At 32.8% G+C, this 26,861-nt stretch overlaps 1 protein-coding gene across 2 annotated transcripts; it reads right to left on the bottom strand.

Annotated features, from left to right (window-relative positions):
* Positions 1 to 1,843: 1,843 nt before the first annotated feature.
* Positions 1,844 to 25,005, bottom strand: LOC123539618 (uncharacterized). 2 transcript variants are annotated; one of them, XM_053533085.1, is made up of 4 exons: positions 24,818 to 25,005; positions 21,816 to 22,904; positions 6,452 to 6,888; positions 1,844 to 5,544 (listed from the first exon to the last, which is right to left on the bottom strand). In XM_053533085.1, the coding sequence occupies exons 1-3, from the start codon at positions 24,843 to 24,845 to the stop codon at positions 6,455 to 6,457; spliced, it is 1,551 nt and encodes a 516-aa protein (XP_053389060.1). In that variant the 5' UTR covers positions 24,846 to 25,005; the 3' UTR covers positions 1,844 to 5,544; positions 6,452 to 6,454. The 2 variants fall into 2 exon arrangements, with proteins under 2 accessions (XP_053389060.1, XP_053389059.1); XM_053533084.1 differs by lacking the exon at positions 1,844 to 5,544 and having other exon boundaries at positions 6,121 to 6,888.
* Between the last annotated feature and the right edge of the window lie 1,856 nt (positions 25,006 to 26,861).

The raw sequence follows: 26,861 nt of genomic DNA, 5'->3' as shown, positions 1-26,861 counted from the left end.
AAAGACATGGCTCTAAATGCATATTTTATATTTTGTCATAATATTCTCATCTTCAAAACTTTGTAAAGTTATGTCTCAACATATATTGCAAGTTGAGAACATTGACATTCAGTTGTAATGATGTAAAATGTAACTTTGTTCATATTTGTGCCAGTCAGTTTCATCTATGACTAGGGCTTGCCAATGGAAATGATTTATTAAAATATTTAAATATACTTTCATGACTGAAATTTTATTATTATGTCAATGATATTATTTTTGAGTTAAATTTAATATTGTAGATTTCTTTTAGAAAAATTGTAATCTTGTAATCCTTAACTATGACTCTTAGATGTGAAGATCTTAATTAATTTGGGGTTTACATTGAATAGGGAAAATTGTGCCGTTTATTTCATTTCTTTGACACTTGAATTAAGTACTTTAAATCATCATATTTATTAATAAACTTGACTGATAAGATGTAGGTTTTTTGTTATTATTTTTGACATTCATTCAGTTTCTTGCATTTGATGGGAAAAGTTTTGCATATTTGGGAATGGGAAGTATCCTTGACCTATCAGATTGCAGCATTTTTGATGTTTGACCATAAAAATGAATTTTTCAGTTAGTTATGTGCTCTTCTAGTTTACACTTTGGATTTAACACTTCTCCTTAGACTAAAATTATGTTGAAATTTAGACTTTAATGTTATTGGAGAATAAATCAGAACTTTTGAGTTTTTGGTTAAATTTTATTTGCAAACATATATTTTGGGATTTATTTGCATTATTTGGTCATATGCAGATCAGTGAACTTTGATTTCAAAAGTAGATAAAAAGACCTATATAAATAAATTTATTACGACCGCGCGAATGAAATCTGTGTATTTTCTGTTTCTTCCTGAAAAAGAAATATATTCGGCGCTTATTTCTAATCAAACACCGACTGACATTGCTATTTAGCTTTCAAAACAAATAGCCTGATTCATTTGTAAACTGCAATAGTCAACTGACACCGTAAAGTGTGACCATTCTGATTAATAGGGTATCTGTCTTGGTTGAGGTCTATGCTTTCAAAGAATCTTTTCACAGATTTTATTAACTATTCTAACAGCAGGCTTTAGGTTCCCTGTGGCGGCTGTAAAAGTTCTAATCGTACTTAGGCGCAGTGTTGTGATATTTTCCAGGCTTTTGGGATTGTGGAGAAGATTCAATTTTACTATAACCAAATTCCACCTAAGCCGGTGCTAGGGGTCGTGAGGGGCGTTGCACATTTCACTTCCTCTCATGAATAGACTCATTCAAACCGAGAATGCTATTATGTTGCTTGGTTGCGCCCTATTCTTTCAATGAATCTTTTCACAGATTTCGTTGTATCATTTTTGAAGAGTAGGCCTAAGCAATTTTATTTTATCGATGTCGTCCTGAAAATTATTTACTGCGCAGCAGCAGTTTCAGTGAGGGAATCGTAGGTAGAAAACAAAAATAACAACAAAACGGTGCTTATTAAGTAGAATATTCACAAGTCGAACGGTATGCAGGTTAGCTTTGACATATACACGTATACATTAACTACAGGCGAAACTTTTCTTTTATTTTGATCCTTTAATAATAAATTGATAACTTACAAATGTTAACGATTTAATCAAACTTCCACAACAATAAAACTATTATTCAAACAACAAAATCATGGTTATATCTACAAGAATATAGGAGAAAAATATATCGTGTGTCTGGGGCAGGGTGTTTTTTCTGCCGGATTTGGCTCTTATTGGTTTTAGGTATTGTTTGGGGAATTACTCTTGGACGCTTCCAGATGTCTGTGGATCTCTATAAAATGAATAAAAGTCTTGTCAGCTCCCAATATCATTTATTTATCTACGAAGCCAGAGTATATTTCTATAAACATTCATATAATTCACACACATAACATCAAACATTCTAAACACGATCAATAAAATTTAGAAAATGACAAATAATTCACCAAGCCTAGAGACTAACTCTTTAATGAATAAGAAAATCATACTCTTAGTTTCTCAACCAATAGTTGTAATATAAACAAACAAACAATCCTACCATACTGGTTTCTTTCATTTAATCGACATTCAACCAACATACTGCCTACTCATGATTTTTTTCTTAAATGCATTGAAATGCCTAAAAAGTTATATTTACGGTTTTATTCAGTTTTTTAATTTCATAATGGTTATAATGCAGTAATTCGGTCCAAAATGTGCTTCCGTGGTGTAGTCGAAAGAAGTCCCTAATAAATAGATCCTAATTTTTCCATTTTTCGCGCATTTGCGCGTAAATCGGGGACCCAATGGGCATTATTTCACTCGTGGAATGAATTTTACATAAAATAGGACACGTTTCATGCTAATATGCGCATGTTTTCGAGTTGTTTACTGGAAAACGAAAGTAGGGTGTTTATTCTGCGGACCGCTTTCTGAAATGCGGCAATATGAGGGTACCTGACTTCAGTTGACTTGCATTTCACTGCATACTATTCAACACCCCTTTTTATTTTCGTTTTATCGAAGCAAATGTATGGATATCTTTTGGAAAATAGGTCTACGACGGAGTGAAAATCTAGAAACATTAACAAAATTGTTCTGAAGTAGCTGAATTTTATATGAAACAAAGAACAATTTCTTTTATTGGTATATAGCCTAATACATCTAAATTTGTTTTCCTATGAAGAGTACTCATGGCCTAGAATATTATTAAAATGGACCGAAAGACGCAAACTAAGCGACAACTTCTTAACAAAAGTACGCTTTAAGTGATCAAGAAATTGGAGTACTCAATATGTTTCTTTTCTCTAGGTGAATAATGAACAGTTCAAACAGACTTAACTCTAAAACAAAATTTCTGTAAATCAACAGTTAAAAGAATCTACTAAATTTTACTCATAAACAAAAATACTATGTAGTTTTCTGAATAGCTGATTATCGTATATAGAACTAAGCTATTCAAATACAAATCTTACTCACGAACAAAATAACTATGTAGTTTTCTTAATAGCTGAATAGATATAAAACTAAACAATTCAAATACGTATGTGTCTAGCATTAAGATATGATCTCTGTAAAATAAATAGTTACCAATCCAGATTTTACCAATTTGCAAAAATACAGAGTACAAAATTAAAGATACAAAATTTGACTTGCCTATAAAAAAATCTTGTCAGCTCCCAATATCATTTATTTATCTACGAAGCCAAAGTTTTCGGCTTTCTTGTGTAGTTGGTGTGCTTATAAAAGATTCGGAAACGGTTTATTTCCGCGAAATTATCCAATTAAAATCTTATTACAAATTCAACTGATCAATGAAGAATACGTACACAAAACTCGGTTCGTCTCGGACCCTAAAACAGGATTTGGCAAGTAAGTAAATAAACCGCCAGTAATACTGAATGAAAGCACTGAAGTACCGATGGGGCGGTTTTCTTGTCGGTCTGCAGGGAATTTTGGGCTCGAACCCCGCTACCAACCGGACTGTTAACGATTATGGTCTAGTCCTGTTCCTTCCCTAATACGATGGTTGGGAAAATTGACGGACCCGTAATAGTGTACCTCCTTTTTTTGAAGAGTATTCAATTCCTACCGTAAACCTACTTTAACTAAATTTTCTGGAGGGCGTAGGTTCAAACCCCGCTAGGACCAAACTTTTTTCATTACATTTCTTTTATCTAGTAAGATAAACTGTTTTTTCAAGACTTATTATTGATTTGTTGTACAAAAGCGGAAACATTTCATTTGATTAGCCATTTCTTGCTGTTTAAAGTGAATTTAACAGTGAAGGTTTAGACATCTTTGAAAATACTGAGTTACATGTGGTAAAAGTTCTTTATTTTGCATTTATTCTTTAGTTTATATTTTGTGGAAGAAATATAGGTAGGTTTTACTTCTGCCCTATGGTTATGTTTGAATACAGAGAGCAAGGTCTTAGTTTTCAGTGTTGGAGCTTTCTGTCCGATTGGATTCTTTTGCTTGGGGCTTCCCAGAAAAAAATGTTATCGACAGTGTTATGTTGTGTTTTATAATTGTTACGCAATATTTTGAGGTTTCTTTTATCAAAATATTTGATAAAATAAATTATCTGCGATTGTTTTACGCAGTGGTTATCACTTTGAAATTTGTCAGGAAATAACATAAATTATACAAAATTAAAAAAACAAAAACAAAAAAAATGGCATGGTGATAGTTGTTTAAAAATGCAACACAGTGCGAAACAATGTTAACTTCAAGACTCTATCAAGTTAATGCAATTATTAAACATTACCATTCCGGGTCCACTATCTTAATATAACCTGAAATACAGTTGGAAACGGGTGTTTAACCAAAAATCGCTTACATCTACACCCCCTCTCCTCCCCCTCCCACCCCCGAAGCAAATTGGGCACTACAATAAAGATAGATATATCATACATTTATTCAGTATATACATTCCAGAATGTCTTAGACTCCTGAGAAAATTGTTATACATTTGACAATATTAACTACACAAATCTATATCATACGAAACATTTGTTATCCACTACACAGCGATAAATCAAACGATTTTTGTTAAACATTTCAAGAAAATAGCAACTAGAGCAAAGTGACAATGACAATGGAAATTGACAATGATTCCTGACAATGAATTTTTTTATAACAAACGGCTAGATATTACTAATAATTACACAATTCAATGTGATAAATGGCTTGTTTTGTTATTTTTATAATTTTATTACATCAAAGTTTTACTTTGTGAACCACTTTTATTAGAGACAATCTGCATATTTTACGTATCTTCGGAATACACGTGACCTGAAGTTCTATTTGATATACTGCATAGAGCTTACTTAATAACCTTAGAATTAATTGTATAGGTTGGTACATTTCATAGAATCACATGTTTGTTATGAATCTGAAAAAATATACAAATGATGATGATGATGATGATGATGATGATGATGATAATAATAATAATAATAATATTCAAAGAGGATAACATATTTGGCGAGAGTCAGCCTAAACATGATGATTTTAAAATCCTATTATTGGACATGAGTATGTACAAACGTATTCTAATTGCAGCAGTATTAAAGGAAAGTAATTTCTAATCAACATTAGAAGATAAAAGCAACAATATTGAGACTATGTCTGCATGTAATAAGAAATAGACTAAAGAAAAACACAACAAAAATATATAAAATCGGAACACTGCAAAGACAATTTCACTTAATGATAAGACATGAAGAGGAAGAACAGATAACTATATGTAATCTAAACATACTTTAAGCCTTTTCCAAGATTTAATCATTGCACGGAACACAATTAAACTGAAATTTTATACTTAACATTTCTGTATTGTAAACTTTCATTATCTTTCATGTGATTATTTTATTATGTAAAATATATAACACGACTGCTACTTTAATATCATTTTTCCAAATGCTCAGTAATTCGGTAAAAGTATGCTTCCATCGTCAAAAGAAGTCCATAGTAAATAGATCCTACTCTTTTCTTTTGTACGCATTTTTGTGTAGAATGGCTGCTGTAATCACACTTCTCCGCTGCTAGAATACATTATACATACATGTTACGAATGACAAGTATTACAGATCAAAACCGAAGGTAATGGCTTATTGTCCTGACAAAAGCAAAAAGCTCTTTTTAGGGCAGCAGACAACTCCTGACAGGCGGCATTTCACTTAGGACTATTCAATCTTCTAATTTTTTTCTACATTTTAGAGCTTTCATGAAAAATAGGTGTAGGGAAAATGATGTTGTAAGAAGGTACGTAAATGAGATCGTTTTTATATGAAAGACAGAAGAATTTGAATAAGTGACCTTTAACATATAAAGGAAATTCTAAACATAAAAGAACTTTTAAGTTACCTGAAATGAAAAGTGCGTATAATTATATACATATATTTACAAAATAATCTTTCATAAACATGAAATTATCTTATTAATTAGATATTCTTATTATTTCAAAATAGTGGCTGATTCACCAATTCTGTAACATGGTTCCTCAAAGTTTCTACTTAACAGTTCAAGAAACAGATAATAATTTATACATAAGTCTTAAGAAGCTTTTTTTAAAAAAAAAAATAGCAAAACTGTTTTTTTTATGTTTTTTTTAGAGGTTGGGGGGGGGGGGGGGCTGGGGGAGGGGGGCGAAGGTACCTACTTTGTAAAATTTCATAAATGTTTGCAAAAAGAAACAAAAATACAACAACGCATGGTAAGGAACCAACAACTAGAGGAATCAAAGTTGTTATTATATTGTGTCAAAATTTGATGCTTATTTGAAACAAATTAGTACATTTTGAGAAATTACAAGTTCCTATTTTTTCCTTTTGAGTTCTTTAGTATGAAGAGTATTATCAATGTTTTCGTCAAAGTTTAAAGGAAAAATAAAGAAAGGAAAACTCCTTGTTACTAAAACTCATAGCCCTGGTGTAAACTAATATATCCGACCTTTTAGTCGTCGTCTACTTCCATCTCAACAACTCCCGAGTCTCCAGAAAGACGGTTCACTGGTCTAAATGACATCAACCTGTTAGGACATTCCAGAGCGGTTAATATTTTGCCTATTGGTGTAGCCAATACTGTTCCATCAGTAAAACCAGCTACAATAAGACCTAAACAAAATGTTCGTTTCCTTTCTGTTAGAAAGATTAGTGCTCCAGAATCCCCTTCCTTCGCAAAACTTCCATCTGTGGAAATAACTTCAATTTGTCCTTTAAACACGCGTCGTCTGAATCGTTTGTTTAAGACTACCAGTTTGCTCGGCAAGTTAAAGCGACCCTTTGTAAAATTTGTGGATATTCCAAACTTGAATACATCGGTTCCTCTTTGTATGTCATTTGGCTCACGTATCCGCCCTGAGTAAAACTCTGGTGGATTAGAGTCACCTAGAAAAATAAATAATGAAAGTTTGTAGAGATACAGAACATGTGTTTATTCAATTTACAAAAAAAAAAAATAATATCATAGACAAGGAACAACTTATTATTCTGTCAAGTCGTTCTTCTTGTGAGTATATGGAAATATATTTTTGAAAATATTTAACAACTCTAAAGAATTCATATTCAACCATTTCCTGACTTCTTGTAATTTCGCATTTATTATTTGAATGGTCTACGTTATTACTTATTCTGTTAAACGTTTATGAAAAACTTTTAATCTCCAATTTCGGTTTCTTCGTTGTTGACTTTTCTTTACATAATTTTAGGCCATATTAGTAACATACACATTTGTATTGTATACCAGCATCCTAAAATCAAAGCACTGAAAGTGCTGACAGCACGGGGCTCATTGCAGATTAAGGATGTCGGTTGGACAAATGTATACACTCAGTAATACCAGCCTATTAAGTACCACCATTAAAGTCCGATACGTTCAGAAACCCTCTTTGTTTTGTTGGTTTATTGCCAGATTCGACAGACTTTCAGTAAGAACCAGTAGAGTGTCAGTCACGACTCGTGACAACTATCTCACATCAACAGGTCAATGGCCAAGAGTACGTCATTGGAATAAGTAACAGACATCGGTAGAGCTGAAAGCGGTTGAAGGAGATATCAATATCTCACTTTAGTCCATGATGTCTAGCTGATGAATGTTGACAATTATTACCGCTGATGCGCAGTACCATGACTAAGACATGATCACTCGTAATTACAGAAAAATCAGATTAATATAAAAGCTTTCCAACAAAATCAACAAGTATACTAACTGTATAAAAATAACAAAGACGAGATGACTACTCAATAATTAAAATCCCAAAATCGTGAAGACACTTCTGAAGAGGTATCCAGGAATATTGTTTTCGAAGGGGTATTTTATAAATCCGAAACTTGCACCGAAAAACAAATGGCCCATATTGGCGTATATATATTGTATTAATATTGGCTAATTGTATAATCATTTCAAAACAACAACTCTATTTTAGTATTTATTCTATCATTAGTGGAAAGATTATGAATATTATTTTCTAAGTCAGAATTGAAACTGATTCCATTTGTAGTCTGTTCCACTGTTCTGTTTTAGCAATACAGCATCAGGGGCAAGGAACAGTAAATTTGAAAATTTCACGAATCTGCATTAATACCAGTGCGAAAAAAATTCATTAAAATTCCAATTTTGAGAAATTCCCGGAAAGTGTTGAGCGGATATGTTGCATATATTTGATTTGATCGCAGATGACATTATTTATTTTGAAAACATGTATGATAGCAATTGTAGATTTTTGATTTCTGGAGATTTCAATAGCAGAGTAGGAAATCTTAAAGACTTTGTTGAAAATGAATACCTTTTAAATTTAGATTTTATGCCAGACGAGTACGTAATAGACACACCTCTCCAGCGAGTCTTAAAAGACCCTGTTATAAATGAAAATGGAAGACTGCTTATTGATTTTTGTAAGTTGACAGGCTTAAGAATAATGAATGGTAGAGTAGGTAAAGACAAATACATTGGAAAATTCACGTGTGTAAATGATGCGGGTAGAAGAGTAGATTTTGTACTTTGCAATCCAGACTTAATCCCACTGTTCACCACTTTTGAAATTGATGACCCAAATATACTGTCCGATCATTGTGTACTAAATTTTGCTCTGAAATGTAATAAGCCTATTTCTACGGCCGCTGAAAACAATAGCCAAATTACTGATGAAAACACAGATTACATAAATTTTAAATATAAATGGGATGACGAGAAAAGGGACGAACTTTTAAATGCCCTTGACAGAGAGTCGGATCTAGTTTTAACGCCATTGATACTTGAGTACAATCTTAAATCAGCAGGATATTTTGGATAACTTGCAATGTTTTAATAAATATTTAGAGGGAATTTGCGATCCCCTCTTCAGAAAAAATACAAAGTCAGCAAAACTCAGTGGATCGTACCAGAAAAATGCCTGGTATGATAATGAATGTAAAACAAAACGAAAATTTTTTTTTAAGAAATTAAAAATGTAGGTCGGAGTATAAGACAACAATAAGAAATAAAAAGATAAACTTTGACAATTTACAAACAACACAACTTGATAAAATGAGACACAAAAATCTGCTGCTTATCAGCGATTATGTAACCGTAACTGATTAGAGGGCAATTAGCACAGCAGGAACCCCAACTAGACCATGAAGATGTGTGCAGTGGAGTTGAAAGAAATTAATTTTTCTTATGTGAATGTGGAATAATAACAATATTAATTATTATTTTGATATTATATAGATGATAATAAATATTACTTTAATGTTACAATAATGATAATAATTAATAAAAAAAATAATCATTATAATAATAATTATTATTATTGTTGTTATTATTATTATTATTATTATTATTATTATATTACATATAGGATGATTAAACATACAGTAATAATATTGACAATAATAATGATAATAAAACACAAGTATAGTGAAAACTTCAGGAGTTCTTTGTGCTGACAAACAATATTTTTCTAATTGGAAACTGGGTTTCTTGTATTCATGTAATCAACATTATTTGAACTTAAAATTATTGTGTTCCATCTATACTGAATTTTCATTTTCAGTATGTTGCCAAAAGTGACTTTTTTTCATGCTTTGCTTTATAACTTTGAAATGCACGTACTGTTTTCAATTTTTAGACAAATGTTATTTACAGTATTCTGCAAGCTTTAGATGAGTGAAAGTCACAATTTTCTGAAATATCACAATTCTCCAGACAGACTTTGAAAAAATAAAAACTTGCATATTTCTTTAAGTAAGTTTATCATTATTTCATTATTGTGAAAATAAGTTTCTGATTATCTTATTATTGTGTTTGATCAACAAATATTTTTCTTTACATAGAAATGCCAAAAAAACTAGTATAACTTTAAAAGTTATCAATTTTATATCAATTTAAGATAAATTACATTGTTTCCCCTTCTCACTAATTGATACACTTGTAAGGTAGACTGACTCTCCAATAAACATTGACCCTTGTTAATTGGAACCATACTGTGATGGTCATTAGCCCCCAGCTGTGCTGGTGAAGACAGAAATCCCTTGGCCCACTGCCAAAATCTAGGCCTTTAAGAATACGGGTAAGACAGTTAAAAAAGAGTCCGTTTCGAGCAACACGTTAGCGTATTTTTTTATGCAATAAGTAATCCTGAATCTGTTTCCTTCCAACCCGAAGAAGACGCTATATACTTTAATGAAAGGTTTGTAAAAGGTGAATTTCAGTATATGTTTGAAGAATTAGATATCGAAATTAACGAAGCAGAGATTTGACGTGCATGTAAAGATTTACGCAACGGAAGATCCGGTGGACCAGGTCCTTTTCTTAACGAATTTTTCAAATACGGAGTAACATTTTTAGGACCCTATCTTTGCAAACTTTTTAATAAACTACTGGACACGGGCTACTTCCCCGAACAATGGTCAGAAGTTTTTATAGTTCCTATTTTTAAAAAAGGGCGATCCAGAATTACCAGAAAACTATAGAGGGATAACGCTATTAAGTACCATTGGTAAACTTTTTTCAAGAATACTTAACACACGACTCAATAAATGGGCCGACTATTATAATGTCTATATTGAATCACAGGCGGGATTTAGAGCACAGATGGGAACAATAGACAATGTCTTTGTTTTACACGGGGTTATGAATCATATGTTAAACGAACATAAGCAATTATTTGTCTCTTTTGTGGACTATTCTACAGCTTTCGATTTTGTAATTAGAAAAAATCTTTGGTTGAAACTAATCAAATTAGGTGTACGAGGAAAACAACTAAACGTTTTAAAGTCGATATATGCTAGTGTTAAGTCAAAAATTAAGTTAAATAATACACTAAGTGGCAGTTTTATATGCACGATAGGGGTCAGACAGGGTGATTGTATTTCGCCTTTTCTCTTTTCCATGTATTTGAACGATCTAGAAGAGACTTTTATCATTAAAGGTTTTAAAGGAATTGATCTAAATATGCTCAAATTATATTTATTATTATATGGCTATGATATTGTTATATTAGCTGAAACAGCAGAAGAATTACAAAAGGGATTGAATATATTAAAAGCATACTGTGACAAGTGGAGACTTACAGTGAATGTAGATAAAACCAAAATTATGATTTTTAAAAACGGAAGACGAAACAGAAGTGATTTAAGTTTTACATATGATAACATCCAAATTGAAATAGTTAAGAAGTTTACATACCTTGGAATCGTATTTACCTCAGGCGGATCCTTTGTACAAACTTACGAAACATTATCGGGTCAAGCGCTTAAAGCGGTTTTAAAACAATATATATATATATATATTCAAAATTAACTGCTTTTTCCGTTTCACTTAGTTAGAACTTTTTGATAAACTTATTGTTCCAATTCTGAACTATGGGTGTGAAGTCTGGGGTTTCAATGAGTCAAAGAAACTAGAAAATATGCACAAACACTTTTGCAAAAACGTTTCGGGCGTAAGGTTACAAACACAGAATTCTTTTATCTATGGCAAACTAGGAAGAGTGCCACTAATAAATTAAAGAATATTCCAGATAATTAAATTTTGGTTCAAAATACTGAGGTCAAAGAATTTCAAACACATTAGAAATATTTATAATTAGATGATACATGATATGGAACTTAGACCGGATAAAAATTGTTGGGCGAATTGAAATCAATTCAGACAGTATTAGAAAGATTAGGATTTTACCATGTTTGGCTCAATCAAGGTGTAGGGAACGAAGGTATATTTTATCCTATCTAAGACAACGATTTAAAGACAATTTTGTGCAACTTTGGAATGAATCTTTGGACAGCTCAACAAGAGCATCAACTTATAAACTTCTTTTCAGATTTCGAATTTAAATGCTATCTTGATAGAATATAAACTACTAAATTTAGAATTGCATTAACAAGACTTCGTCTATCAGCACATCGATTTTCTATAGAAACAGGAAGATGGCATAAACCAAGCAAAATACCGAGAAATGAAAGAAAGTGTATTATATGCAATGCTACTGAAGATGAGTTCCACTTCTTGTTAGAATGTCAGATAAATAAAGATCTTAGACAAAATCATATTAAGAAATATTATTGCAAACGTCCAAACATACCAAAATTTATAGAGTTGTTAACATCTGAAAACTACCAGATCCAGAATGGTCTTTCAATATTTGTATACAAGGCATTTGAACTCCGTAGAACTATATATTACAACTAACACTTTTCTCAAGACATAGAGCATTATGCTACATATTGATTTTTACATTAAAAACTATCACAAATTGGGATTTATATATTCATACGTGCACATGTAATGTAATATGTTAGACTGTACTTGAAAATCATGAAACGACATATTTTTGCTTTCTTTAAAGTTGATTTCTACTTTAATTATTCATTTAAGAAACTGTGGTCTCGTACCAGAATAGAGACGAACATGTCACATTAAATGTGAAATTTATATGCATGCTTATTAATCTTATATTAGAAAGTATAATTTGCTTTAAATTGTATCGTGACATATTTTGTTTAGGCACATTTAGGCTATATCTTACGTTGCCTCATCATGTACATTGCTAATGAAATTTTATAGTGATTATCAACTTCTGTATTTTTTTTAATATGCTTTATATGATTGTACCACCATTGAACATAATATACTATGCACTGTTTATATACAATGTGAACTCACGGGTGTATGACCTTTTGTTCAATAAAATATCTATCTATCTATCTAACTAACTAACTAACTAACTATCTTTAACACTTCATTATGTGACATTTTCAGCCTGCTGATTCGTTATTCCTATTCCTACGATAAAAACGGTTTCAGGACTCCAAAAGTTTCAGGTAACAATGACTCAAAATGCCCACCTTGCGCGACCTGTACCACATAATCTACAAGTGACTGACTGACCTGAATCATATCTATATTTTTAAAGCATGTGACCAATAAAAATTATGATGCGATGAAAAGTGTCTCATAACCGTTTACTTTTCCTGCAAATTTGAGCTGAATCTGTATGGATGGATGACCGTTTCCATTTTTCCTGACTTCGGTTACCTCAAGTACGAATTTAGACCCGGCTGCCTACTCGGAGCTAGGAAATTCGATTCAAGCATTTATTCATTTATTTTACACAATAATTACTCGTACGCAGTTCTATAAGTCCAAATGCGAAACTGTCCCCCTGCCATTTTACAAACCAGTTACAAACGTACGGATTTCTTCGACCGTAAATAAATTATGAGTCTGTAAGACATGTGAAGTAACATAGTCAAACAGATTTCTGTATCGTATCAGTACCATGATCCATCGCTCAAATGCTAATTTATAGATAGCAATCCTTTACCTGAGAGAAATGCAGCACAGTATAAACCTTGGTATTAAATGCTCATAGAAAGTTGTCTTAATCCTCAAAATCAAAGAATTTGACTTGCGTATCGTCAATTAACAAAACATGTTAAAAGTTTAAACAATACACAAGTGATAAGCGCATATAATTCTAGTGGAAGCGTCTAATTCTATTTGATTAATCGGTAAGCATTGTCCCATACAGTTCATGCATGATAGGCATGATTCCATTCGCTGAAGGTCGCTTTCGCTTAAGGACACATTTGTATTAATTCTGTAATTACAATATTCTATTGTATTAATAATATCACTTCAAATTCATTTTCCAGCTGATATTGCAAATGCTTACCGCTGCTTTCTTTTGTTAACAAATAACTATTTTCTTCATGCGACTTTGGCAGTTCAAATCTAAAGGCTTTCATCAGAGAATCTTCTGATTTAGCCTAACTAAAGCAACAAAACAATATCATATCTAACTATATAATATGATAAGTTACCTGGTTCGTCAAATGATAAATTTACCAACTTCACGTTACATAAAGAACTTTATATTCAATTACGGAATACATTTTCATGAAATAATCGTCCATGTAACCTGTTAATGTTTCTACGATAGCGTTCAGATATGAATAATTTTTCAAATATTAAATGTCCCCACAACATACGCTAAGCCAGTATCGTATTGCGACCCGGGACGTTTTCTAAATCTGAAGTATTAGCATGGTTAAGCTGTAACTCTTTAGGGTAAATAAATTTTACCATTTCTGAAAAATATTGGTTGTCCATATTCAAAATATCATCAAGATACATTGAGGTTCCATTAAAAGCTTCAATCATTTCAAATTGTGTCTCAGTGGATAAGCAAAGCATGAAATCTCGTTCATAACAGTATAGGAATAAATCAGCAATGAGGGGGGGGGGGGGGGGGGGGTGCGCAGCTGGTTCCCATCGGGATACCAATTACTTGTCTGTAAGTTTTATTGCCACATTTGATAAATATATTATCTAGTAGAAACTTTAGAGCTTCACAAACCTGATCACAACTCCATAGGTTGTATCCCTTAAATGCACTGTTAGAAAAGAATGCTCTAGTTTCATTGCAAGCCAGATAATTAACGTTTTCCCTTGCAAATGTTTTCTCAGTTAAAGCTACTAGTTTGTCTTTACTAAGATTATGTGGTAATTTAAAATTAGTATAAAGAGTAGAAAAATCATAAGTACTTATCATCGAACATTTGAAGTGTTTGTTTTTTAGCTTTTTGATAACATGTCCAGAGTTCTTGATGGACCAAAACAGATTAACACCCGAGTTCTCATAAACCTTGGAGCAATACTTCTGTACGTGGTCTTTAATTGTAGTAAGACAGGAAGTCAAAAGTACAGAAATGTTTTTTGTAGTACATAAGGTTGAATTTGCCGTGAATATAGCTTTATATGGAGTTTTGTGAAGTTTAGGGATCCAGTAAAGAGTAGGGAACTTTATTTGACTGTCGTCAAGTGCGACATTAAAATTTATACAATGATTTGCATGACTTTTTGCAATATTTTCCTCATCTAGTTGTGATAACTGGTAAGTTTTTGTATGTTTCAGTTCATTTTGTAATACTTTTGGGTAATAAACGCGTCATATAATAATAATAATAATAGAAGCTTTGTCTGCAGGTATAAAAACAAAATTCGTATGTACCTTGGATAAAGCTTTCTTTAAACTTCGAAGTGAAAACTTGGGTTTAGGAGGTAATAAGAAAGGATTTGATTCATAAAATTTAACTCGAGTATTAATGATTTTAAATATATTCTTTTTCTTTTTTATAAGTCAGCCAGGAGAGTATAAATATTGAAAAAGGTAAGAAATTGCTGCAGAAAATACGAACAGAAATAGAATCTAGTCAGTTTTGTTATTGTCTTGCTAGGGCGGTTGAAATAAGTTATTTCATTATTCAGTTCACTACAAATAAATCAACATAATGAATCTAAAGGCCTCTTAAAAATTATGCAAAAAAGGCATCCAAAATTAAATAAGATATTGTGTTAACAGACGTAGTATTCAATATTGCTTTGACTCATTTTTAAGCATAAAGGTGTCCAAGATTTAGAGAAAAAAAACATATAAGAATGGAAGTCTTGACACATTAACTTATATAAAATATGTTTTAACAATGCAATTGCTTTATCTTTTAAACAAAAGTTGCGCGGCATAATGTCTAACTTATATTTGTAGCACATTTTGAAATTACTTTCTGATTATACATGCAATGTATAATGCATACTTTTTAGAAAATCCCATATTGTACCAAGATCTGGGTAATTCTTTAATAATACAATGTACTTATCTTCTCTTACACTTTATCTTTTAATAGATTAGCATGGACCCCACTGGAACTAAGCTTTTACTTTAATGGGTTATCTGTAGGTTTCTAGCTTTCTCTAAAGTATAGCACCTGGCTCAGTTCTATTAAAGGTATGCATTTTATCCTAGTCTTAATTATAAATTTATTTGTACTACGTACAATAACTGGATATTATATTTATTGCCTTGTGCTGTGTTTATACTACTGACCTTAAATGACAATAAATAAATAAATAAATAAATAAATAGATAAAACTATCGCCGATTTAAGAAAAAATAAGCAGAATTAAAAATAAATTGAAGAAAGGGGATAAGGGTAATAACCGTAATTATAAATGAGAGAACAAAAATTATACAATCGGTCGTCATGCATATTTAGCGGGACAAGGCTCTGAAATGTTATATTATTGCTTCAATCATTATTTCTAAGATGCATCATTGCCCGTTGATGCGTCATATTAAAGTTTGAGTCTAGATATATCTATACGAGACAACCGTCGAACATTATCAATTAATTCATCAACAGTATTTCCGATGCTAATGTCTTTCTAAAATAATCATAAAACTGACTTACTATGATTCATTGCGTTAATTAAATTTAGGTTTTTGCAATCTTACAATTTTCCTGTTCTAACTCGGATTGTCTGCATTTTGCAGACAGCAATTTAGTTTATTGCGTAGAGATATACGTGTTCACTAAATGATAGCTTCTTAAAAATGTCTGTATCATTCTTAGTTCTATCATTTTAAATTGCATCTCAATCGATTTTAATTTCTTTTATTATCTGATTGCAATTTGGTAACAATAATAAACTGCTTCAAAGTTTTATAATTTACCTCAGTGGAGAATATTTGTACCTTCGAATTATTTTCATTTCTAATTGGAATAACTTACCATTTCAATAACAAGACCGTAAACGTCGCGAAAAAGCATTTATTAACTGCCGGCCTTCGCCGACTGATGAAAGAAAAATTCTCGTCGGGTAAGTGTTGAATTTGGGGAAGGAAAAAGTTCAAAATGACCAATACCAACACAATTAGAATGTGTAATAAACCCCATACAATACAATTATAACTGAAAAAGATACCCCTCCCAACGCAATTTTATCCCATGCACCACCAACACCCACCGAATTTTAATACATTGGCGTTCTGCCACCCCCATGCCTTTCTACCTGGGACAGCCCTAAACACTGGCTCCCTCGCTCTTTATGGAGGTGAGTTGAAAAAAACAGCCAGTGATACTTCCGAGACGGCGCTAATGACCGGAACTACACAATAAATGTAAAAAAAGACAGACGGTGAGTTTATTTTTTACGGTGGTATGTTTAGGACATATATTGCTTTTTTTTAAGATAAAATTATCTCGTGCGCACGACATCTTATCTTGAGCGATCCACATCTTATTTCGTGCGCACGACATCTTATCTCGAGCGATCAACATCTTATCTCGTGCGCACGACATCTTTTCTCGAGCGATCAACATCTTATCTCGTGCGCACAACAACTTATCTCGGGCTATCAACATCTTATCTTGAGCGATCAACATATTATCTTGAGTGATCAACATATTATCTTGAGCGATCAACATCTTATCTCGAGCGATCAACATATTATCTTGAGCGGTCAACATCTTATCTCGAGCGATCAACCTATTATCTCGAACGATCAACATCTTATCTCAATCGCACGATATCTTATCTCGGGCGATCAACATATCATCTTGAGCGATCAACATATTATCTTGAGCGATCAACATCTTATCTCGTGCGAACGACATCTTATCTCGAGCGATCAACATATCATCTTGAGCGGTCAACATATTATCTTGAGCGATCAACATCTTATCTCGAGCGATCAACATATTATCTTGAGCGATCAAAATCTTATCTCGAGCGGTCAGCATCTTATTTCGTGCGCACGACATATTATCTTGAGCGATCAACATCTTATCTCGAGCGATCAACATATTATCTTGAGCGATCAAAATCTTATCTCGAGCGGTCAGCATCTTATTTCGTGCGCACGACATATTATCTTGAGCGATCAACATCTTATCTCGAGCGATCAACATATGATCTTGAGCGATCAACATCTTATCTCGAGCGATCAACATATGATCTTGAGCGATCAACATCTTATCTCGAGCGATCAACATTTTATCTCGAGCGATCAACATATTATCTTGAGCGATCAACATCTTATCTCGAGCGTTCAACATCTTATTTCGTGCGCACGACATATTATCTTGAGCGATCAACATCTTATCTCGAGCGATCAACATATTTTCTTCAGCGATCAACATCTTATCTCGAGCGATCAACATATTATCTTGAGCAATCAACATAATATGTTGAGCGATCAACATCTTATCTCGAGCGATCAACATCTTATCTCGAGCGATCAACATATTATCTTGAACGATCAACATCTTATCTTGTGCGATCAACAACTTATCTCGAGCGCACGACATCTTATTTATATGTATTAAGGCTCAGTGTTTGTGCATTTAGGTCATCAGTAAAACATACGGACAAGTTGTTAATCAGGGCCCCGCCTATTACGCTGTTATTTAAACTTCCAACAAGTACATGTACAAGTTTATCACATCATTTGGGAGAGCAATGCATATAATTGGTCATCCTATCTTCAAAATCAAATGAACATAACCAATGATGCATACTGCATGTTAGAATAGCAACAAATTTCAGTTCGACTGAAAAATTGGCGCAGAAGTTGCATGCGTGAATTAAGGGAAAACAAGGAAATTCTTTAATATATGGGCGAAGCCTACATACAAATTCTTTTTGTCAAGGACTTAAATTTATTTCTTTGCATCATCACTGATTTTTGCTGCCTTTTATCAGTTTGCGTATTTAAATTTCTAACCCTGCACACATGTGAAACGGTTATAAGTATAATCGAAACAAAAACCAAAAACGGTGGCAGCCGTATGTTTTTACTAATGATCTGAATTCACACAAAGGTCCTTAATATAAATTGATAAGATGACCGAGAAAAAGATGTTGATCGCTCAAGAAAATATGTTGATCGCTCAAGATAATATGTTGATCGCTCAAGATAAGATGTCGTGCGCACAAAATAAGATGTTGATCGCCCTAAATAAGATGTTGATCGCTCAAGGTAATATGTTGATCGCTCAAGATAATATGTTGATCGCTCGAGATAAGAAAATGATCGCTCAAGATAATATGTTGATCGCTCGAGATAAGATGTTGATAGCTCAAGATAATATGTTGATCGCTCAAGATGATATGTTGATCGCTCGAGATAAGATGTCGTGCGCACGAGATAAGATGTTGATCGCTCGAGATAAGATGTTGATCGCTCAAGATAATAAGTTGATCGCTCACGATAAGATGTCGTGCGCACGAGATAAGATGTTGATCGCTCCAGATAAGATGTTGATCGCTCAAGATAATATGTTGATCGCTCAAGATAATATGTTGATCGCTCGAGATAAGAAGTTGATCGCTCAAGATAATATGTTGATCGCTCGAGATAAGATGTTGATAGCTCAAGATAATATGTTGATCGCTCAAGATGATATGTTGATCGCTCGAGATAAGATGTCGTGCGCACGAGATAAGATGTTGATCGCTCAAGATAAGATGTTGATCGCTCAAGATAATATGTTGATCGCTCAAGATAAGAAGTTGATCGCTCACGATAAGATGTCGTGCGCACGAGATAAGATGTTGATCGCTCCAGATAAGATGTTGATCGCTCAAGATAATATGTTGATCTCTCAAGATATTATGTTGATCGCTCGAGGTTAGATGTTGATCTCTCAAGATAATATGTTGATCGCTCAAGATAATATGTTGATTGCTCGAGATAAGATGTTCATCGCTCATGATAAGATGTCGTGCGCACGAAATAAGATGTTGACCGCTCGAGATAAGATGTTGATCGCTCAAGATAATATGTTGATCGCTCGAGATAAGATGTTGATCGCTCGAGATAATATGTTGATCGCTCAAGATAATATGTTGATCGCTCGAGATAAGATGTTGATCGCTCAAGATAAGATGTCGTGCGCACGAGATAAGATGTTGATCTCTCAGTATAATTTAATCCTAAAAAAAATAATTGCATGTCCTAAACATACCACCTTAATTTTTTGCTTTCTGTATCAAATTTAAGTCCTTATTTCAAAACAGGGACAATGTTATACCACTCAGAACTGGTAAATCGTCTTATGTATGCAGGTCGATCTACATGGCGAAAGCATTTCTTGACGTGAGAACATTTGGAAGTTGTGAAATAGGACAGAATTAAACCGAAAGTGGACATATGTCTATGTATTTGTATTTTGCCCTAATTCACACAAGTCAGAGATTTCAAAGTCATCGTTGGGATCTTGTTTAAAAGAAGTTTTGTTACTGTATAATCTAAGTGATTTGTTGGCCGATTACTACGGTCTATGTGTATTTTGGGCAAAAAGGAGGAGCCGGACAAAGTTCTTACGCATGACACTCCGTCTCGCTATTGCCTATTAAAATCACCCATGCATGAAAAAGAAATGCCCCGGACAATGTTTGTGAAAGCCGCTCACCCATCCACCCGCTATTGGAATTCCCTTAATATGTTCCTTCATTCAGACGGGCGTATAAAAATTATCAAAAAATATAACAGGTATTTCAAACATACTGAAGGACGAAGCCTTATGAAATACTTTATAAATCTGAAGGCACAAATACAGCAAATTTGTTACTGATTCCCTAAATGTTACTGACACCCTAAATGAAGGTTTTATGAAAACAAAACTATCAGATACACACCGGTTAGGACTAATGCTATTGATATATATAAAAGGAGAACCAAAAATTCTAAATAACTGGCGATCAATAATACTCTTGAATAATAATTACAAATATAAAATAGCTGCAAGGGTGTTAGCAAATAACTTCTAAAATATACACAAAATAATAGATACTGACCAAAAAGGATGCGTACTAAAAGGTGTGGTGAATACACATAGCCAAAACATTAATAATACCAAAATTTACGTAATTATGCTTTCCACTCACCAGAGGTACCAAACACCGTAATTTTCGAGAATATCAACTTGATACTTGTCTTTCTTTGAGTGATAAACGAGGAAAATAAGAACTACATTGATTGGAAATAAAGGTAACGGAGAAATTTACATAATAGAACCGCAATTAAAATAAAATTGATAGTCCATAAAATCATAAATATCGACATTAATCTACCATGACTCTATAAAAAACAGTCTTGAGCTGTATATAAATTTGAAAAACTATTGATATAGGCTATAAGATTTCGGAACTAAACTATTATTATCCTGATACTGTACTGTTTCTAGTCTGAATTTTCATTTGTACATCATATATTATTAGTAACTGCCCAGAACGTAACTATGATACTTCTTATTTGTCAGAATTATTTTACATATATTACATCAAACATACAGAGCGTGAATGAATGTATAATTACATGCTTTAATAACGAATAATGACTTGCATATGTGTTTGTGATATTTTCACGTATGTATAGTTCAATTTGTAAACTGAATGTTTGGATTTTAATAAAATAACAGTATATTATATATACAAAGCGAGAGTTTTTGATATACTTATCTTTATTTTTATAAAAGCATATAGCCCTTCGCCTACTCCATGAAAACAAGAGCTTATGCTTTGAACGTGTTTTAAAATTTACATATCCCTATAATACCAGGAATATCAAGGGGCTATCATATCCCTATAATACACAGGAACATAAGTGCGACCTAAATGTTTCTATTGAAGCGTGAAAAACTTCCAGTTTATCGCTAGGCAGACGTACAATCGAGGTACAAATTGAAACCAGGATTACAACTTTACACTGTGAGCAATCGAAATAATGGAATGCATGCTCTTTAGCTATAATATTGTATCACTGTTTATACAAAATGAATAACTATTTTGTCATAGAAATGATTTAGCTCTATCGAAATTTGAAATTCTCTCGCAAAATAATGGATATAACCTCTACCTTTGAGGAAAGTTTGTATACTTACTACTTTTTATGCCCTTAAGATAACTTTAAAATGTATGTGCACTGTAACGTACCAATGTATCGTTGATACCACATACCTATAACTTTCTGTGAAACATCACTACATATTACCTGTTTCTAAATCTGTTTCTGGAAATTCACCTGATTCTGGAAACCTATCAATCACGTTTATAAGTGCTACATCCATTTTTTCATCATGAATAACTTCAGCTACTGTACCAAACGACTTTGATTCCTGACGACATGCTTGATACACTGTAGTGCAATTTTGAAGATCGACTGGTAGATTGCCACCATTTGAATTTATTTGCGAAATTTCGTTTTCATTAAATAAGCAATGACAACACGTCAAAGCGCAAACACCATATTTATCCGACATAACAAACCCTCCAAGAGTACCATAGCTGTTCATATTACTTGCTTTGATTGCTAATCCCATAATTACGTGTTCTCGATAATCGAACGGTCCTTTATTGAAAAGTGTCACATCTCCTTCCAGTACGTCCGTTGGGTATTTATCGATATACGAGGGGAAGGGATCTTCTTCTAATGGTATGAGGCCTTTTACATGGACATAAATTACAACACACAATACACGTTTTTGAATGTGATGATTTTGCATGTAACCAACAGACTTTTTAATACCTGATGTGATTGCATTTATATTGCTGTGCTTATCTAGAAGAGTGTCTGCGTTATTTTCTATTATCATTTGCAGATTTTCTATGTCTATTAATTGATTGTCTTCATCATGTGGTGTTATGTCAAGAGACACAACAGTTTTACTTTCTTCACTAAATTCCGATTCCCCTCTTTGATAAATTCTAAAGTCACGAAAACAAATATTAGGACATTTTGGCTGTTTCGTGTAGACAACAAATATGACATTACATTCCTCGTCCTTGCTTTTACAGGGATAGGGATAGGCGGCCCAAGTCGAAGTTATATCCTCGGACACATTCTTAATTTCTTTACATATTTTACCACATATACGTGCAACAATTGGTGAACGCCTCTTAAAAGCAGAGCATGCTCCATTCAGCTCGGAAGCGGTAGGCAATAACTCTTTATCTAATAATTTGTTTATTCCAGGTATATCCATTTCGGCAATACACTGTTTCCAGGTTGTGAAAATTCCAGATTCACGAGTGGAAACTTCATCTACACCATCAGTATCCGTCTGGTCTTCTATACGTATGCCTGAAATAATAACAGTAGTTTTAACAGATTTTAAATGCATTTTTGAAACATTAATGAATCTTATCAATACTAAAAACAATTATCATTATTCTGTATTAATGCTTGACAAGAGTCTTTTAAAAGGGGACTCTATTCACATTGTATTTAATCACTGTCATTTGAATATGTCACTTACTGTTAAAATTTGATATTGCCTTGTATGTTACTTAGCTTAAGTTCATTTAATCTTGATCAACATATACACAGTGGCCAAACATGTAAATTGAATGTCATGCATAGGTTTGATTAATTATGTATTTCGGACTTTTTAGGTAAAACTTGACTCGCTTCCAAATGTTGAAAGGAAATCATCAGTTATTGATTTTGATTTCTTTTCCTCCTTTTCATATGTATGAAAAAAAGATACAGTCAAATCAAATATAGAACTTTGTTTACATTTTTAAGACAACAGAAAGAAACAGAAAGTAAAGTTTTAAAAATATATTGATTTTAACATGACAAATGATTTTACTTATTTTATTAAGACTTCATTTTTATTTCAATTAGAAACAAGAATTTGTAACAGAAATACCAACGTTCTCAGAATAGGGACATTTTTCGCAAAACATAGTGCATGCCAATACAATATATTCTAAGTAGCAGGGCAGCATACTAACAATGTACAGAAGTCATAAGTAAAGATTGTGTAGTAACTTCGTTTCTATTCGTTTTGTTATCCTAATAAACTGAATAGTGTCGAATGGATTTTGTTGCACGTCTTGCATTGTTACTGTTAAACTTGTTTTGTATACAAGAATGTCATCAAATACAATTTACCATGTAGACCGTAAGCTAGATTTTACATTTAAAAACTGTGCCAAATTTGGATAATGCCATTTCGGATAAAATCAAGCTGTTGAATATTTTACAGGCTAGCTTTTCAATTTCGTAACTGATATTGATTGAACTCTTCATGAATGGCAGAGTTATGGAGTGGACACAAAACAGACTCTGTTAATCTTAGACCTGTGTGACATTGACATTGACCTTGGAGCTAGGGGTCTGGGTTTGCGCATGACATGTCGTTTCATTATTAGGAACACTATACCAAGTGATTTCAAACTCCCTTCATAGATGGCAAAGTTATGGACCGGACAAAGCATGTGACAGAATATGCATTCCATCATTATCAAAACTTTGATATTATGCTTGAATGAAAATCATCCGATTTCTGTGAATTAAAAATTTGCCAAATTGAGGGTTTAATTTAACCCACTCACTTTCAGATCTGTTTTGCTACAAAAATCCATTCAGAAACTGTAAATATGCTTAATTTTTGTTTTTGTGCGAGTGTTTACATAGCATGGAACTTATTTATGTAACTTCTGGTTATAAACTGAAAATCTAAAACTAATTAAAAAGAACATAATGGAACGATACTGGATTTTAGCTTTTTTCACCAAAAGAATCTTCAAACGTTTCAATTACTAAAATATTTTTATTTTGGGACATGAATAACCCACGGGTAAAGAAGTACAGTTGTTGCACCATGATGCGACACCACCACCTTCGATTTTCTTACACCTAAGATGTTCCTGTAATCATTTTAAGAGATTTTTTCTCTGGACTCTTCGAACATGATTCAAACCAAGTCTGCCATTACTTGCCATTACTTGCGTGGCTGTTTTCTATGCTTTCGTTTTATTTTCTGATTTCCACTGTCGGAGAAAGTAACTCAAATTGATAGGTGCTTTTATATTTGTCATTATAAAAAAGCGTTACTGCTGATTTCAGATATTTAGTTCGTTCAAAACGGAATGCTTATTTTGCATATTTATCAAATCAGTTTCATTTCGAATAGATGGTCGTTAAGAGATACAATTTAGTTCTAAGAATGCTAGAATGTTTTATACATGTTTCAAGTAAACACTTACTTGTACATTCATCCGAACTGGCTTTCATATACTGTCTAGCTTCATTGTCTGTTCCTTGATTTGGGTGTCTGCAAAAGTACTTCCATAACTTACACGTATTAAAGGTTAAAAAGGACCTTTTAGCAAAACATTCTCATCTGTTATGACAAGATATCATATTCATGTTACTTTTATTGCATGTGCGTTAGCATTATTGTTATTAATGTAATGTTATTCAATGTACAAATATTCATATTGTCAATTAAGTTATTTTGATTCTATGAACCGTTATGTTATTGTATATCAATGTTTCGTAAATCGTAAAACTTTTATTATATAGTAATTATTATTATTAGCTATTTCGTTATTTTTATTGTATGTTTGTGATTGTAATTCTATATGTCGTTATTCTAATCGTAAAAATTGTCATTCATATTATACATCTTTAATTGTATTGTACATCTTGTTGTTCTTATTGGATGCTGTTCTACTTTTTTCCTTTGGAATTTAACTTTGTAATAAGGTTCCTTTGGCTCGTCATAAACTATCAATGCCTTAGGAAATATAATTGTGGCTAATTCCTGACAATTTTCTTCTGTTAACAGAACGACAATTTTCAGCTTTTATCGTAATTTCGTGGTGTCTACGTTGTAGCGGGTCGATAGAATAACATTACCACATATTCAAAAAAGCCGTTTTACCATCTCTGCTAAAAAAAATTACCCGTCATTATGTCGTTCTGTCTCCCTGGTCACAACGACAAAGGATAAAACGACAGATATTTTTTTTATTTTGTTGCCATTGCACTGAAGAGAATAGAAAGATCTTTTTGACCATTTTGACATTTGTGTTCTGTCTTTTTGACAGGAGGCCAAAACATTAAAACAGAACAAAAGCTAAATATCATTATGTCACTTTTTATGGGAGCGACACAACAACAGACAGACATCAACCACTGTATATTTCCTGTGGCTTCAATTTTCGAAATTGTTTTACATTCATTCATAATGAACCAGTGAAAATCCTTGTTGCCAAGGGGACATTCCGAAGGATAAAAATGACACAATATCCATAGGAATAACGAGATATATGACAACAATTTTAAATAATAAGAATATGAATGTCAAGTTTAACAATAGCTATAACAAGTTATAGCGTATTAGTCACACATATACAGCATCAACACGAGCTCCGCCAAACGGGGCAATATACATCCGAAGGGTTACATCAGAGGATTGGAAAAAAGTTAAAGAACTTGACTGTTAAAGCCCAAAGGACTGGAACAACAAAGGGAAGAACTTCCAAAAAAATCCAAATCCACATAAAATATTCAAAGTCCACAAAAATTATTTTACCAGGTACAAGTATGTCAAAATACACCTAAAATTGGAGGTACCATGCATGTTGTACTACAGAAAGGTGGTCTCGGTTTTTCCCTACGTCCAATAATAAAAAAGTTTCAAAATAAAAGGGAAGTAATTGAAAAAAATCACTGCTAGTGAACTGAAAAGGGATCTGCCGAATGATAAGAAGAGCACTGCAATGCAGAGCAATATACAAAAGGAAAGTCATATATGACCTTTGACCTCTAAGTGTGACCTTAACCTTGAAGCGAGTCATCCGAAACATGCGCTCTGCACGTCGTCTCAGTGTGGTGAACATTTTTGCCAAGTTTCTTTGAAATCCTTCCGGCAGTTCAAGAAGTACAGAGAGGACACGAAACAAACCGATATGACCTTTGATCCCTAAGTGTGACCTTGACCTTGAAGTAAACTTTTGTGTCAAGTTTTTTTTAAATCTTTTAAGGTGTTCAAGAGTTATAGAGCGGTATTTATGTGGCTACTCATTTGTTCTGTCTATTGTCTATTTAGCCACGTAAAAGAAAATAGTCACATAAAAGTCTTACTGAATGAATTACATCAAAGAGGAAGTATAGTTACCTATTGTTCCCATAGCCACTTAAGTATTCAAATGTGGGCTCAGACGGACGGACGGACACCGGGGATATTACATATTACGTCCATTCGGGCGTATAAAAACGAAATATCAAATAGACATAATGAAT

The sequence above is a fragment of the Mercenaria mercenaria genome, unplaced genomic scaffold (genome assembly GCF_021730395.1).
Source record: "Mercenaria mercenaria strain notata unplaced genomic scaffold, MADL_Memer_1 contig_2016, whole genome shotgun sequence".
NCBI lineage: Eukaryota > Metazoa > Mollusca > Bivalvia > Venerida > Veneridae > Mercenaria > Mercenaria mercenaria.
This window is presented reverse-complemented; position numbering and strand designations above follow the sequence as displayed.